The 17,894-nt window shown below is 40.2% G+C and overlaps 1 protein-coding gene across 5 annotated transcripts in view; it reads left to right on the forward strand.

Annotated features, from left to right (window-relative positions):
* ADAMTS20 (ADAM metallopeptidase with thrombospondin type 1 motif 20) overlaps nt 1-17,894 on the forward strand; it is a 224,147-nt gene that overhangs the window by 107,256 nt on the left and 98,997 nt on the right. For all 5 annotated transcript variants that reach the window (XM_075014383.1, XM_075014373.1, XM_075014364.1 and 2 more), the window contains 5 exons: nt 5,090-5,191; nt 5,960-6,124; nt 6,353-6,652; nt 7,007-7,168; nt 11,175-11,351. In XM_075014383.1, coding sequence (XP_074870484.1) covers nt 5,090-5,191; nt 5,960-6,124; nt 6,353-6,652; nt 7,007-7,168; nt 11,175-11,351 — 906 coding nt within the window. The remainder of the gene's footprint in view (nt 1-5,089; nt 5,192-5,959; nt 6,125-6,352; nt 6,653-7,006; nt 7,169-11,174; nt 11,352-17,894) is intronic.

A 17,894-nucleotide genomic window follows, 5' to 3' on the forward strand; every position in this document is an offset into this window, starting at 1 on the left:
GGAATATCATGGAAGGACAGAGTGACCAACACTGCCGTCCTCGAGCAAGCTGGAATCCCAACCATGCACACCCTCCTCAGGCAGCGTTGACTCTGCTGGCTTGGCCACGTCCACAGGATGAATGATGGAAGGAATCCAAAAGACATCCTGTATGGTGAGCTAGCCTCTGGCAAAAGACCTCCCGGACTCCCCCAGTTGCGCTACAAAGATGTCTGCAAGAGAGACCTCAGAGAGGTAGACGTTGAGCTGGACAACTGGGAAGAACTAGCAGATGACCGCAGCAGATGGAGGCAGGGGTTACACAAGGGCCTTCAGAGGGGCGAGATGAAGATCAGACAGCTAGCAGAGGAGAAGCGAGCGCACAGAAAGAACACTAAGGACTTGCCAGACACCCACTACATCTGCAAGAGATGCAGCAAGGACTGTCACTCTTGTGTGAGTCTTCATAGTCACAATAGATGCTGTAAACGAAGTCCTCAATTGAAACTTTAAAGGGCGTGATCCATAGTCTATGCAGACTGAAGGATGCCTACTACATGTGCCATCAATGCCCCACTGCAATTTACATTGGCCAAACTGGACAGTCTCTACATAGAAGAATAAATGGGCAAAAATCAGACATCAGGAATGGCAACATACAAAAACCTGTAGGAGAATACTTCAATTTCCCTGGACACTCAGTAACAGATTTAAAAGTAGCAGTCCTACAACTACAAAAAAAAAAAAAACCCTCAAAAATAAATGCTAAAGAAAAACTACAGAGCTGCAATTCATTTGCAAATTTGACACCATCAGCCAAGGATGAACAGAGACTGGGAGTGGCTGTCAAATTACAAAAGCGGTTTCTCTGCCCTTGCTGTTCACACCTCCACATTAGCTACTGATAATGGGCCACATCTTCCCTGACTGAACTGACCTGATTTCTCCTCTCTTGATGATCTGAACGCCACATTAACTGCTGATAATGGGCCATATCCTCCATGACTGAACAGGCCTTGTCAACTCTGGCCCTCCCCTTGACTAAGACTCCCCCTTTAAACGCTCCTCTGGAACACCCCCCCCCCCCCCGCGCATCTGATGAAGCAATTCTTTGGCCACAAAAGATATGCTCCAAAATATCTGTTAGTCTGTAAGGTGCCACAGGACTTCTTTTTGTTTTTGAAGATACAGACTAACTCATACTTGTAGCCTCATTGTTAATTCATTATTAGCCTGAGGTTACATCTACACTAGACCAAGGAAGTTGACTGCAGATTCACAATTTCAGCTACACCATTTGCTTAGCTAAAATTGATATAACTGCACTCAGCTAACTTGTCTGTCTATATGGGGGAAGGTCAACGCAAGAGTTTCTCCCTTTGGACTTCCTTGCCCCTCACATCTCACAAGGAGTACAGGGGTCAACTGCAACCCTTGAGAGTTTGATTTTACACATCCACACGAGACTTGCAAAATCAAACTCTCAGAGATCGACCCTGAAGCTCATTATAATGCTCCCTCCAGTGAGACACAATTGGCTTCATTGTCTTTCGAGAGTTGAGTACCATCCTTTGATCTTGAGGGATTAATTCCATGGTTTCTCAGTCCATAAACAGCTTTGGTAGCATTGAAGAAGCCTCTTGTAGCACTAGTGTCTGTGAGATTCTGGATTTCTCACGCCTTCTCAGTCCACCACTGGTTTTTCTGAGTCCTTGTTTTACGTTGGACTTCTGCCTTGGCCTTGGCATGCATGTCTCTCTTCATCATGCAATTGATGTCTCTTTGACAGTACCTAAAGGCTTTCCTTTTTGCCTCAATCAGGCGTTCAATTTCCACATAATTTTCACCAAACCAGTCCTGATGCTTCCAGGTCTGGTAGCCAGTGGTTTCTCTACAAACTCCAGTGATGGCATTTTTCAGTTGACACCAGTGTTCTTCTACATCTTTAGCGTGTACTATCGGCAGCTTCCTTTCGAGCACTATCTGGAAGTCGCTTAGTCTGATGGGGTCCTTCAAGCCTTGCACATTGATCTTTTGTTGGATCTGTTTCCTCTGACTTCTCAGTTTGGTGACAACCGTAATTGCCATTGTGGGTTGAAAAAGGTCGTGATTAGTCCAGCAGTCATCAGCACTCGTCATTGCATGTGTGAGAAGGACACCACACTGATTCTGAGAGTGGACGATGACGCAGTCTATGAGGTGCCAGTGCTTTGATCGAGGATGTTGCCATGAGGACTTAAAATTGTTTTTCTGGTGGAACAGGGTTTTCATGAGCTCATGTCCTGCACATTTCGTAAGGAGGAGCGCTCCACTGGAGTTGCTGTTGCCAACTCCTGCTTTCCCGTTGGTACTCTGCTACAGATCTGCATCTCTTCCAACCCTGGCATTGAAATCCCCCAAGAGAACAACCTTGCCCTTTTTGGGTATGTTTTTCAGGACTGTATCCAGTTAGGTGTAGACCTTCTTCTTCACATCATCTTCAGCATCTAGAATTTGTGCGTACGCACTGATGACAGTTGTCTGTTGGTTTTTGGCATGTTTCAAGCAGAGTCATGAGACGCTTATTGATTCAGACAGGGACTTCAGATGGGATCTTTGTCAGTTTGTTTTTGACGGCAAATCCTACTTAATGAATTCATTTTTCTTCCTTTGGGGTTCCTTTCTATAAAAATGTGTACCCTCCGCCTTCTCTTAGCTGTCCTTCTTCTGGTCCACATGTTTCTGCCAGGGCAATGATATCGATGTTGAATTGTCACAGCTCATGGGCGATAATTGCTGTGCATCTTTGGAGTCACTCACTGTTGAAGTTGTCTGTTAGAGTCTGAATATTCCACATTCCAAAGTTTACTGTTTGGTTTTGATTTCGATTGCATGGAGATGAACCCACTGGGCATGGTTATCTAGTCAAGGTGCTTGAGGAGGGCTATGTTTAGGGCACCTTTTGTAGCCCCTCCCCATGTAGGGAGAGCAGAGTGGATCCTAAATAGGGCTGCTCAGTCATGGATGCAACAGCCTAACCATTCTACCACCTCAGTCCTCAAATCAGAATGACTGATACCTACATCCACTGCCTATGTGCTGGTTCATGATTAAAAGCTTCCAGATTTCACAATGCTGCTCCTGTTGCCATTCACCCGTTGCCATAGGGCTTAAGTTTAGGAGCATAGTATGCAGACACCTGTGCATGACTTCTTTTCATGTGGGAGGACTGTTGCACTGCAGTCAGCACACGGTTCTTGACAAATAGAAAGCTCAGGTCCAAAGGCACGGACTCTGCAACAACTGGGAGTCTCCCGTACACTGCTGCCTTCATCTGCCTTCACAGTCGTCGTAGCATTACCTTTGTTACTTCCCCCTGTTCTGCTGGTGAGGACTTTTATGATTGTTCTTTGTCTGGACCCTCTCCCTTGATCTTGATGCCATGGGTGATCCCTCTGGGAGTTCAAGACTCCCTACAGTATTGCTCTCAGGTTCATTGGAATGGATAAGCCTGCTCACCACGACAAGGTGATGATCCAGAGAGTAGTAGAGTTGGTGAAATAGGTTTTAAGAACCTCTCACCTGAGTGGAGGATTGTTGGTCTGGGTATTTGAGATAGCTGGGAAATCTATGGGTTTGCTTGCTGGCCAGTGTGGCCAGTAGAGGTGCTTTTGTGGCTGGTTTGATTACCTTTGAGAGAAGGAAATCACAGCCTGGGCTGGGTGTGGCACGGATTTAGGCAATTTTACCCTGAATTTATTTCTTTAGCTGTGCCCAGAAACCCCATTATATTATACCCTCTCTACAAGACTCATTAGAACAGGAGGATGATAGCCTGGGTCTCCCACCTCTTAGATGAATGCCCTACCCACAGGTTATTGACTTATTCTCACTCTCTCTCTCTTAGGCCCAGTGACAAATAATTTATCCAAATTGTAATAGCTTCAACAGGAGAATTGAAGGAGAATGTCACCAGAATATTCCGCAGGCTAGAGCAGGGGTTCTCAAACCGGGGAACAAGGCCCTTCAAGACATCTTATGGTTACTACGGGGGGCAGGGGTCATGAGCTATCAATCTGCACTCTAAATCCTTCTCTGCTTCCACCATTTATAATTGTGTTAAATATTTGTAATGGGTTTAAATACGTTTAAAAGTGTTTTTTATTTGTAAATGGAGTTGCACTCAGAGGCTTGCTATGTGCAAAGGGTCACCAGTACAAAAGTTTGAGAACCAGTAAGCAGGGTATTTAACAGAGTGGTAGCAACTTCTTATTGAGATATTGTTTCATCAGACAGAGGGGGTCTTGAACTGGTGGTATCCCACATCTTAAGTGATTACTCCCTTAGCTAGGCTAAATTACAAAGACGCTCCTCCTCCTCCTGGCTGTTTTGTATGGAGATAGGTGACTTCTGAGCATACCTAGTAGATCAGGTCCCACAGATGAGTCAGTGCTCATCTTGTGCCGGTTTGTATATGGCTTAGGCACCCAAATGCCTACAAGGCAGAGAAACAGGCACCTAGGGAACTTGTGCTGCAAAAATATACATAGCAGCTGAACATGGGTTTTGTGACTACTAACGGTGCCAAAATGTGGTACTTAGGACTGTAAGTCCTTTTGTGAATCTATCTGAGAGTGGAATCTGTGTGGACAATGCATCTTGAAAAACAATAATTGCTATGGGGTAAGCCAGGGGTGAGCAAACTTTTTATATAAGGCCCAACTTTTCATCCTTGCATTTAGCAGCTCCCTCAACATGTCTAAAAAACCCCTTTTGGCGGATGTAAGAAAGTAAGTATGTAGAATGTAAAAACTTCATTAATTGGCACATACCTAAAATAGTAACTTGTTTCAACCTTTTTCATGAGATGTATGAGCCTGAGACCCAGCAACTCACAGGCTATGCCCCCGCTTAGGAAATTTCATGCCCCTTTGAAGGGGCTCACCCTCCACTTTGTATACCCTTGGGGTAAGCAACTGTTCTTTTAAATACTGTTGAGTAAGGCTGTGGTAAAATAGAGAACACAGTATTACTGAGCAATAGTGTTACCATAATATAATGGTGCTGTGCTTTGCTTTTTGCAGTTCTGAAAATAATGTGTTTAAGATTTACATTCTCCTTTTTTTCACAGGACTGTGATATGGCCCCTTGCCCAGAAACCACAAAATTATGGACAACATCGCTCCCTGTTATAGGGAAGGGAACTCAGTGGAGATATGGATCATGGACCCCGGTATGTAATATATTAGAGTGGGCGGGGTAGCTAATTATATAGTTAATCTTGCATAAAAATTCCCATTCTGTGTCTTTTTACAGTGCTTAGAACTTAAATTTTACCTTTCAGGCTGACATGTTTTAGGCTGAGTTCACTCAAAAGATGAATTTTGGGAGATAGTTTGTGCAAAAAATGATTTGCGAGTTTTTAAACTTGTAGGCTGTGTCTACACATGCCCCTCCCTTTTGGATGGGGCATTTAATGAGACACTTTGGAACAGGTTAATGAGGTGCTGACATTCATTTTCAGTGCCTTTTTAGCATAATGACAGCCAGTTGTGCTTCGAAAGTGCTGCTTTCAGAACACAGACTGGCTGTATAGACGTGGGCACTTGGAAATAAGCGCCACACTTAGAAATTCCCTTATTCCCAAAATGAATTGGGAAGCACGCATATCTATACATGCAGTCTGCGTTTCAAAAGTGGCACTTTTGAAGTGTGACTGGCCACCATTATGCTAATGAGACACTGAATATGCATGTCAGTGCCTCATTAACCTGTGCCGAAGTACCTCATTAACACACCCCTTCCAAAAGAGAGGGGCATGTGTAGACATGGCCACGGAGAGTGAAAATACACATTTCTCATTCTAAAAGTGTTATTGATGCTTTTGGTTTAAACAGCTATACTGCTGAAGAGTTCTGGGATTAAAGTTGTAACTTTGCATGTAAATAAAAGAAAGTGACAGTGTCTGAGTAATCTGGTAGAAACTGGTTCTCTTTTACAGTGTTCTGCATCTTGTGGAAGGGGTAACCGTGCTCGCTACGTGAGCTGTAGGGATTCTCGTGGTGAAGTTGCTGATGAATCACTCTGTAAACACTTACCCAAACCAGCTGAGATTTCAAACTGTTTTACTCCATGTGGAGAGTGGCAAGCTGGAAATTGGTCACCTGTAAGTATTGTTGTTGTTGCATTTTAATATTGTGTTAGTACCCAAAGGCTGTGATTAGAATTGGGTCTTCATTGTTCTGAGTGCTGTGTAGGTGTATATGGCAAAACTGTCTGTGCCCTGAAAAAATAAATAATACTTTTATTAATTTCAAAAGTGAGTAAGAATATCTGTAGTTACTGTTTTTGACATTATATTGTATCATAAATGTTGTGTTTAAATTTTGGTCAGTGCACAGTTTCATGTGATAATGGAATAGCAACAAGACAAGTTGTCTGTATGAACTACCATCAAGAAGTTGAAGAGAATTATTGTGATCCTGAAAGCCGTCCTTCCAAAGAGCAAGAGTGTAACATGTCGCCATGTCTGCCAGTTTACCGTCATATTCCTAAAACGCATGACCATCCAAGCCATTTTCCAAAACAAGATTACCCTCCCATACGCAAGAGTCATAACCCACAAGATAAAGTAAATCAATGGAGCCATCCTTCTGTTGGAGGAAACCAGTGGAGAACAGGACCGTGGGGAGCAGTAAGTAAACTATTAAAATGTATTTAGTATGCTTATCATTCTGCATGCATTAGAATCTTCTCTAACCTTTTTAAACTTTTCTAAAAATGACATTGTAGTGTAGTTCCTATTTGTTAAGCTTAAATATTCATTTTCATTTTAAAAGCAATATTTTAATAAGTTTAATCAAACACAAGTTATTTTGATTTTTAACATTTCAAATGTTTAGAACTTGTAAAAAATTGTAGGGGGTTTAGTTTATAGTTCAGTGCCCATTTCTAGCTTTCTTATTTTCAAGTTCTTTTATGCAGTATATTTTACATTGCAGTGCTTGCTCAACTAAACAAAATGTATATTTGTCTTTTGTTTTACTAGTGCTCTAGTACTTGTGCAGGTGGATTCCAGCGTCGAGTTGTAGTGTGTCAAGATGAGGATGGAAGAAGTGCTAGTTACTGTGATGACACGACAAAGCCACCAGAGTCAAGGAGCTGTGATTCTGGACCCTGTCCACAATGGAACTATGGAAACTGGGGAGAAGTAAGATGATTTCACAATTTTTAAAAAAGTATTTATGAACCTTTTGAGTATTTTGTGAAATAATTATTTGGGTATATGTGAAAGTGAAAATCTTTTTTACCAATCTAAAAAGGCTCAAACATTTTCAAACTCAATGGCTATGTCTGCACTAGCCAAAAACTTCGAAATGGCCATGCAAATGGCCATATCGAAGTTTATTAATGAAGCACTGAAATACATATTCAGCGCATCATTAGCATGCGGGCGGCCGCGGCACTTTGAAATTAGCGCGGCTCGCCACTGTGCAGCTCGTCCAGACAGGGCTCCTTTTCGAAAGGGCGCTGGCTACTTCAAAGTCCCCTTATTCCTATCTGCTCATAGGAATAAGGGGACTTCGAAGTAGGCGGGGTCCTTTCGAAAAGGAGCCCCGTCTGGATGAGCTGCGTCAATTTTGAAGTGCCACAGCCGCCCACATGCTAATGAGGCACTGAATATGTATTTCAGCGCTTCATTAGTAAACTTCGAAATGGCCATTTGCATGGCCATTTTGAAGTTTTTGGCTAGTGTAGACATGGCCAATGAATTTTTATCTGCCACTGTCTTCACAATGATTAAGCAATTTATTCAGTGATTAATCCAGCCTGTGTGGCATGAATTTCCTATAAAAGTGCATGCTAGTTTCTGTTAATTATTGGCTTCTGGTCATCATATCTCTAAGCAGTAGATGACTTCCTAGCTCTGAAAAGCTGCCTGACACATAGCAATTATTCATCAGTCTAATAAGGATTTGCTGTAAAATGGCCTTAATTCAGTGCTCCATTATAGTGTTTTGAACCAGGAGAGATTTAAAATTATTTTCTTTTCTAAAAGGGTGATTTGGGTGGGATAAGAGTTGCCTCTAAAATCATTCTCTAACAGCTACCATATGAAAAGGAAATCTTATGGCCTACGATATATAGAAGACCAGACTAGACGATCATACAGTCCCTTCTGGCTTTACAATCCATTCATCTTTTAGTTCAACCTTCCTGTATTCACTTTTCATATCGTAGCTGTTAGATTTTGCCAGGCCAGTGGAGGTTAATGCCTCCCTGTCCCCTGGTCACTGTTGCTGGCCATCCAGTCATGTCTTCCCGCCACTTGTTCCCCAGTCCTCCAGCCAGAGCTTGCCACTGCCACTAGCTCTCTGGCCAGGTTTCTCTACCACTAGCAGCTTCCTGGTCCTCTGGCCCTGGCCCTGCACAGATGCCAGGGACATCGGCTCTAGTCCTGGCCCTGCGCAACTCCCAGGGAACTTTGACTCATGCCCCACACAGCTGCCTCACATGGACCTGCTTGGGAGGCCAGCTCTAGCATGCCATCCTGCATGGGCTCTCTGGTCCAGCATCATCTCTAGTCATGCCAGACCAGGGATGTTGCAGAACTTGAGAGTGCCATTTTTAGGGGGTGCAACCTGCGTTACTTTTCTGGACATTATTTTGCTTGCGGATTATAAATGTGATCAAACCATGCTCATTTGTACCTAAGTTGTCACAGTTGTTCTCATAAACAAACTAGAGCAATATTGTCTATGTGAAATTGCAATGAGTGCACAAATGATTTAAACAACTGTACTCAAAATATTATCAGTGGTTTGCTGTCAAACTGGGAAGCTCTATTTAGTGGGGTCGCTGAGGATCCTGGGTCCAGTATTGTTCAATATTTTCGTTAACGGCTTGGATAATGGAGTGGAGAGCAAGCTTAGAAAATTTAGTGGATGACACCAAGTGGGAAGGCCTGCAAACACTTTGGAGGTCAGGATGAGAATTCAAAATGACCTTATAAATGGGAGAGTTAGTTTCAAATCAACAAGATGAAATTCAGTAGACACAAGTGCGAAGTGTTGCACTTAGGAGAAAAAAGAAAATCAAAGATGCAACTACAAAATGGGGAATAGCTGGCTAGGTAGAAGTACTCCAGAAAAGGTTTGGGATCACAGTGGATCACAGTGAATCACATACTGAATATGAATTGTCAATGTGACGCAATTGCAAAGATTAATAGCATACTGGGGTGTATTAACAGGAGTATTTATATTTAAGACACAAGGGCCATGTCTACACGGGCAGCTTCTGTTGACAAAACTGAGCTTTTGTCAACAAAACTTGTTGAGTGTTTACACGGATAAAGTGCTCTCTTGAGAGCTTGTTGACAAAATTCAGCTGTTCATCAGGCAGCGTTATACCTTTCCCTGATCAGATACAGTGCCTCTGTCAACCGTGTTTTGTCGACAGAGTGCCCGTGTAGACACTTCTGTCTGCAGAGAGGGCTTCCACTTCCCCGGGCAGCCCTGTTTGCAGAGCTTCCAGTCCGCCATTCTGTTGAGAGAGGACAGGGCAATCTGACTGCTCTCTGTCAACAGAGTGGATTGCTCTTTTGATCTTGTTTTGTGTGTTGCCTCTATCTGTGGACGGAAGTTTTGCCAGGGTTTCTTTATTGAAAGTGATCTTTGTCCACAGAAGCTGTCTGTGTAAACACAGCCAAGAAGTAATTGTCCTGCTTTGTTTGTTAGCACTGAGGCCGCAACTGGAATACTGTGTCCAGCTCCTAATGCCACACTTTAGGAAAAATATGGATAAATTGGAGAAAGTCCAGAGGAGAGCAACAAAAGCAACAAAATGTTTAGCAAACCTGACCTATGAGGAAAGGTTTAAAATAAACTAGATGTGTAGTCTCGAGAATAAAAAACAGGGGAGTATGGTAGAAGAGGTCAGTGTTCTTCTGTTTTCTATGTGCCCTGTAAATAGGACAAGAAATAATGGGCTTAATCTGCACTGAGGGGTTGGAGTTTAGGTTAGGAATTAGAAAAATCTTTCTGACTAAGAGGATGGTGAGTACTTTAACAGGTAATGTAGGGAGATAATGGAAACCCCTTCACTGGAGCAGGCTTTTAAGGACAAGCTATATATATGCTTGGTTCTGATACAGCTGCATGAACTAGATGACCTTTGAGGGACCGACTGGCTCAGCAGCAGTACAACGGAAAGGGACCTAGGGGTTATGGTGAATGAAAGCCTGGGTATGAGTAAACAGTGTGCCCTTGTTGTCAAGAAGGCTAATGTCATACCAGGGTGCATTAGGAGGAGCATTTTGAGCAGATCTAGAGAAGTGGTTGTTCCCCTCTCTTTTCAGCACTGGTGAGGCCACATCTGGAATATTGTGTCCAGTTTTGCCGCCCCCCCGCCTCCTGTATAAAAAGGATGTGGATTTGCTGGAGCAGGTTCAGTGGAGGGCAACAAAAATGATGAAGGGGCTGGAGCACAAGACCTATGAGGAGAGGCTGAGGGATTTGTGCTTGTTTAGTTTACAGAAGAGAGGACTGAGTGCTGATTTAATAGCAGCCTTCAACTTCCTGAAGGGGAGCTCTAAAGAGGAGGGTATGAAACTGTTTTCAATGGTGTCAGATGGCAGAACAAGGAGTAATGGTCTGAAGTTGAAGAGGGAGAGGTGTAGGTTAAATATTAGGAAAAACTACTTCACCAGGAGGGTGGTGAAGCATTGGAATGCGTTGCCTAGAAAAGTGGTGGATTCTCCATCCCTTGAGGTTTTTAAGTCCCAGCGTGACAACGTCCTGGGTGGGATGACTTAGTGGGGGTTGATCCTGCTTTAAGCAGGGGGCTGGAGTACTAGATATCTTTCTCTATTTGCTACCTTCACCTCCAGCATACATAAATGCCCTCCCCCAGAGCCAGGCACTTCCAGCCCCGCCCCCCAGCTCTAAGTATGTGCCCTCCCCGAGAGCCCTCAGACTCGTCATCCAGGGCCCCTAGTGAGCCAGGAGAGTCTTTGCGTGCTGCCATGGTGGCCAGGGGTGTGGAGAAAGGCTGATTCTTTGTAAATGGAGCCAAGTTCTTTTGACTAAGGCTTCCAGACTGTATCACAATAAAATATTAAATAGTAATCACAGTTCATTGGTTCTACAAACGTTGATTTGGCATATGAAAACTGTTGATGAGACACCTGAATTCTTATCTTTTTTAATTTTTAGTGTACTCACACATGTGGAGATGGAATAAAGACAAGATTAGTGATTTGTCAGCTTCCTAGTGGCCAAATGCTGAACGATCAAAACTGTGAAATTCTAGACAAGCCTCCTAATGTGGCACAATGTAATGTGCGTTCTTGCCCTGGGGATGTTTCATGGCAACGGGGACCATGGCAATCGGTACGATAGTATTCACTATTTTCTCTTTTCTTTCTTTCTTTCTTTTTCTTTCTGTCACAAGGGGACAAAACTGTGTGTGGAATATACCCATTTTAGTTTTATTAAGTATCTGCTCGTGCTCCCATTGAATTAAATGGCAAACTTCCTTTGACTTGTCTGGCAGCAGGAAATAAACAAATTATAAGAAACATTTTAAAGTTCATCCTGGATTATAGTGCTGATTAACAGTTTATTTTGTTCTTCAGGAAGAGCAATCATATTGGGATTTTAGTTTTAAAATAAATAACTTAATATATACTGTAATATTATCTACATATTTGAAACTATACTTGTATGTAGATATCTTGTCCATAAAATTCTAATCAAAGATACATTTAAGCATCAAATATATCCTCCACACATGTTTTGTTTTCACTGTAATCAGTCAGTACGGTACTCTGCAGATTTTGTAAAGTTGTGTATAAAGTTTTACTTTTGTGTATATAACAGTGACTAACTAAAGGTGTCTGTATAATTGTATATGTAATTAAAACAGAGCTCCTGCCTATATGTCACTGTCTATAATTATGTAAAATCAAATGCAGTGATTACCATTAAAATCTGTACAGTTCACACTTGCAGATAATTTACATTACTGAAATAATCATAGTATACTCTGTGCTAAGGGATTATGTAGTATTCCCTGTGCTGTGAATGCCACAGTAACATTCATTAGGCAACGTGCAAAAATCATGAAGTGATTAATGACAACCACTGTAGGATCTAGATCCAGCTCCTCTGAAAACAGTAGCAAAACTCATATTCTCTTCATTGCGAGCAGGACCAGGATCCCAAGTCTGTTAAATGCTACTCATATCAACAAGCTGATTTCATTTGGTGTTTTTGATCAAAGAATGTGGAAATATTATTTAAACTAAACATCAGATTTCAAATTTAAAATATTTTAAAATAATGTCATAAACTAAATTTGGTACAAATATAAATCCAAATAGATGTTTTAATTAATAATTTATAGTAGCCTCTCTTTCTTCCACTGTGCAATCAGAGTTTGTCTTACACTGATGCCCACATGTCTGTCAAGTAAATCTTGCTTTAGCCATTTGCCAGATGTTAATTGGTGTCTTGCAAATACTAATATATGCTTTTGTTTTGTTTTTTTTTATTAAACTGTAGAATTACGTGCTGAAGGGGTAAGCAGAAATTTTAGCATATCACTGACTAGAAGACTAATGTTTCTACCTTTTTAATCTCCTGAAATCACTTATTCCCAGTTTGTTTTCTGAATGATGCTGCACTGCAGTAGGTGGATGCCCTCAGTCATAAGTGGGATAGTAACCTGCTGGAGCATAGAGCCAGTCTGTTGAGGAAGAGGGGTCCAGGTAAATGCTCTTTTAATTAAACCATATGTGATGTGGTTTTGCAAAGATTTTCATTTTATTTTACCTCTCAAGTGATACAAAGTGTATTTTATATCTTTCAAAACACATATGGTTTAAAATGGCACTTTTTACCACCCTGTAGCAAACTTTATTTGACCCAGACTCCATGATCTACTGGGGTTCTGTGGTGCTGTTGACATCAACAACATATATCTTACTGAATGTCACTCTGACAGAGAGTTGTTCATCAAAACCTGTAAGGGGACCTAAGATGAATGTATAGTCATATTTAAATATATTGACAGTGCGTATTAATCCTGCTATTTAGAGTATCCAGGACATAAAAAGAAATATATTATAAACATGGTACAAGTATTTCAAATCACCCTTTAAGTCGGGCTTACATGAATGCACATTTTCTGGAATTATTGACCGCTAAAGAGATTGTGTGTATTTTGCACTACCCTTAGTTGGAGTGGTGCAAAGTTGCAAAGCCCTGGAGGAGTACCAGAGGTGTTCTGTCTCAGAAGCAGAAAGCTGACTTTGAACTCCACAGTGCTTGTGTGCTGCACTGGTAAAAACTGCTACACTTAGAATATTTCTCCACCGCACCTCACTGGCTCTCTGACCAGTATGTAAGGAAGGGTGGGGAGAAGCCATGACTTTTCCTTCCATCATCCTAGAAAGTCATGTCTGCTGCTTTGTTTAGTAGTGTATTTTTACATTGACAGTACTTCCCACATATTGTATTAACTATGTCTTCATGTATTCCCACAATAGTGCATAAGCATTTGTATTTGAATATAATGCAAATATACTGACATTTATTTCAGTGAGATTTAACTTAATTCAGGTTATGTCTATACTAGCCATGCAAAGGGAGGGATAGCTCAGTGGGTTGAGCATTGGCCTGCTAAACCCAGGGTTATGAGCTCAGTGCTTGAGGGGCCATTTAGGGATCTGGGGCAAACAGGTTAATAAAAAACAAAAGAAGGATGATGCTTGGCCCTGCCAAGAGGGCAGGGGATTGGACTCAGTCACCTTTCTAGTTCTATGAGGGGTACATTTCTATATATGTATATTTAAGTCAACTACCATACACAATTTTAGCTACACCAACTGCATAGCTAAATTTGACTTGTCAGTGGTCGACTTCAATGTCTGTATGAAAGAAGGTCAAGGGGAGCATTTCTCCCATCACCCTTCCTTAATACTCACCACTTGTGAGGAGTTCCAGGGTCGACTTTGATCCCAGAAGGCACCATTTCGTGCATGCGCAAAACAAAACCCTGGAAGACCGACCCTCAGTGGGTCGATCTTCCATGGTAGTATAGACCTAGCTTCAGTAAGGTTTGTCCATGGTACTGCAGCAAACTGCCATCTGTCACAATATTTTTTCAGCCAACATGAACTATCCAATATGTTTTAGTTTTTCATTCAGGATTTTTATACTGAAACTATGAACATAAATAGTTATATGTTTATTTGATGAGGGCTGTCAATGTGCTAGATTTTACTTTGTAAAAGGCAAAATGGCAGGTTTTTATTTCATTCAAGAGTGCTGGCTGATCACAATCTGGATACATCACTCCAGAGTGTATGCTATTATTTTTTGGAAAAAAAAAAAAGAATGGAAATTGCTAGGAGGTGAGTTGATTGGCCACAAATAGTGGGTCAGGAAAGGATTATTGCCCCTCAGTGTATTTTGGGAAGGTTTCTTTTAAATCTCCTTTATTTGAACCATTAGAGAATCACCACAGCTGGAGATCAAAGAGTGGGCAGAATAGATCAAGGGCTTTGTAGTGGCACCAACCCTTCTAGTTCTCAGGTGCTTCACTGGTGGTGCTGACCTATGATATACAGGAGGTCACACTAGATGACCTAATGGTCCCTTCTGGATTTAAACTTCATGTAATCTATGTAAGACAGATAAGTCTGTCTTAAGGGAGGTTTGGAAAGGGAGTATCATAGGTACACCTTCACTTCTCAAAATTGTTTTTAATTATTACACAAAAAGTTCAAGAAGGGTTTTTCATCACAATGTGAAGTTTACTAATGTAGGTTCCTGTTCAAGAATACACCGAGATGTTTAAGTCCATCCCTGTTCAATATAGCACATAATTACATGCTTACCATTGGCTTCAGTGGGACTTAAACTGGTGCTTAACTCTCTCCTGATGCTTTCCTGAATCATGGCTTTAGCCTGGAATACCAAAACTGAAAAGGCATACACCACTGAGGTGGAGAGAGGTATCTCTCTGCTCTCTGCTTCTAGTAGCAACATCCAGGCCTACAGGCAAGTATCATTCCCCTCATTCTAATTTCCCTGCTTGTGAAGGAGGGGGAGCCTCTTCTGCAAACAAGTGATGCCAGCTGTAACTTCAGACTGACCCTTCTATTAGAGTTTGTTGAAAACTTTCACATGTTGAATTTTGAAATATCAAAACTAAAAAAACCAAGGCACTTACTTAAAAATTAATTTTCTACATTTTCATGCATGACTTTTGCAATATATTAGTCTGACAATTTTCAAGTATAGTGTAATCATCATATTGCTCTTTTTACAATTTTGGGCCTGATTCCCCAGTCTTTTTCCACATATAACTTGTACTGAAGTTTGGGCTATGACATATTGAGTTCTTTTTGGATTTATCCCATACCAAGTGTCTACTCTGAAGTGTTATCATCTGCCACTTACAAATTCAGGTATTTGAGACACTTGTGATCTGTTTTTCATTTATACTACCTTCTGGAGTTCAATCCAGTTTGGTGTGCATAAAAGACAGTTGGTTATGCGGGTTGGGAATTCTGGGGGTTAGCTGGCTGCTCAGCAAGCTGGTGTGCAGAATAGCAAACAGCCTGGAGGTTAGGGCACTCCTCTTAGATATTCTAAACCCACGACAAAATATGTGCATTCCATGATTTGGAATAGGAACTCAGGTCTCTCTCTCAGACTATAAAACCCCTCTCTGACTCAATGAATGTTTATTTATAAAAACTGGAACAGTGCCAACATGATAGATTTAAAAAAAAACCCTAGAATTAAATTAAATATTAATTTAAGTGCTCAGATAATTTTAAAGGAGAAAAAAGTGTGCTATCTCAACATTTATTAATGGAACTAAGTGTTAGGAAGTTTAATTTTAAGAATGGTAACCATCCTGCATGGTTGTGAGCCATCTGCATCTGGTCCATGTTCAGGTATCTTTCTTATCAACTGATTCATGTGTAGCTCAGAGCTTAATCATGTATTTATCATCTCCTTAAATAAAGACAAAATTACAGTTATGTTTTTAAAGTTAAGTATATTGTAAGAATATTTATGCAGATGAGATAATGTACCCCTTCTAGAAGCATATTCAATGTATCAGTGGCATAGTATGTGTTTTTTCTTCAGTTGTTGGGCAAATACTGATGCACATGACTTCATTAGGATGAATTTTCTATAACTAGTTTTGTGTTTTAAAGATTTTTTAATGGCATAATTTACTATCATTCAATCACATATTTTAAACTTTGGAGACAGAAGTAACTGATTCAGGTTTTCCCTTTAATCATTAGCTCCAAAATTACTCCATTGAAGAGCTCTGTCTTTGCACTCATAGAAGAAATGTAATTTTTATTTTATTTTTATTAATTGACATAATTGTTTTAAAAACTGAGGTTCCCGTCCTGTTTGCAATAAAGTCAATGCCACTTTCCTATTGACTTCTGTAGGAGGAGGAGTAGGCCAGTGGATCATAAGTAGAAATATTTATTTGCTTTTATTTTAATGCACGGAGTCTGTTATGTTTCATAAAGGTGCCTGCGTTCACTTCTGTAGTCTATAAAGTGTATTTATATCCTTAAAGTTAACCTTTTATATTAAAAGGACATTCAGGATCAGAAATCATGGTTTTCAAAACCAACTACATTCTTATACCTCTACCACTGCTGCTTCAGATCATCAAACTTCAGAATACCTCATTACTGTTACACCATTTTTAATATCCCATTGACTGAACTCTTTAATGGTAACCTATACTGTTTATTCTTTCAAACTCTGAGAAAAAGGAATACCTTTTCAGAAGTCAACTGATAATGTATACCACTATCCAGAACATGTCATAAAATGGACTTGAAACACTAGATTATGAACTATACCCACAATTTTGGTTAAAATGGATCAAAATAGTTATTTCCAAAATTCCAGCAAGAAGATTTGTATATGTTGGTTTTATTAAATTCGGAGTAAATTCATCCATTTTGATACTATATTGTCTGTGTAGCTTAAAAATAAATAATTTATAATATATGTCTGATAATTTATTATGTTGATGTGACCTGGTAACCCCTGTTTGTTTGACACATGTTTTGTGGTTTTGTCTGTGTTTATATTTAATATGTGCTTTATTAATGTAGCCTAATATTTCAGCTTCTTCTTTTTTTTAAATGTTGTGATTAACCACTTGTGGGAAATGTTTTATAACCTTTGAGAAATCATTGTATTGTAATAAATCTTCTATGGTTTTCAGTAGCAGTATTTTCACAGGGGAAATGTTAAGAATTTCTTTTGTAAAATATTAAAAGTTGTTATATTATAGAACTTGTCATGACTTTTATACATGAACCTGAAATTAATTAGTGTTATTGTTGACACCAGAAATTTTACTTAGACACTACAGCAGTAATTAATGATGTTGGGCAGGTTGGTATGAAATATCTCGGTTAATGCATCCTGGTTGGAGATAAAATTAAAGGATATTGGTGACAGACTTCCTTATATTGTAATTTTAGGATCCTGCTCCTGCTCCCACTAATGTCAGTTGCAAAAATAATACAGAGCTATATTAATATTTTAATGCTATTTATGATAATTGATATGCCTTCAGATGCAACATTGTTAGTCGTTATCACGCCATGTCAAAAAAAATGCAACAGAAATAGAAGGCTAGAGAGATAGACAGTGAAAGTTGTTGTATCACTGGAAAACTTGTGTATGGGGAGAGTTTGAAAAGATTATGACAGTTTCATTTAGAGCTGAGACAAATAAGACAGGTTATAATTGAAGTCAATATAGAGAATGAAAAGCAGGCACTTTTGTTTACCATTCCTAATAATACAAAATCAATACAATGTTAACTAAAAATAAAAAGAAAAAAATCCTTAATTTTAAAAATTACTT

The sequence above is a fragment of the Carettochelys insculpta genome, chromosome 1 (assembly GCF_033958435.1).
Source record: "Carettochelys insculpta isolate YL-2023 chromosome 1, ASM3395843v1, whole genome shotgun sequence".
In the NCBI taxonomy this organism is placed as follows: Eukaryota; Metazoa; Chordata; order Testudines; family Carettochelyidae; genus Carettochelys; species Carettochelys insculpta.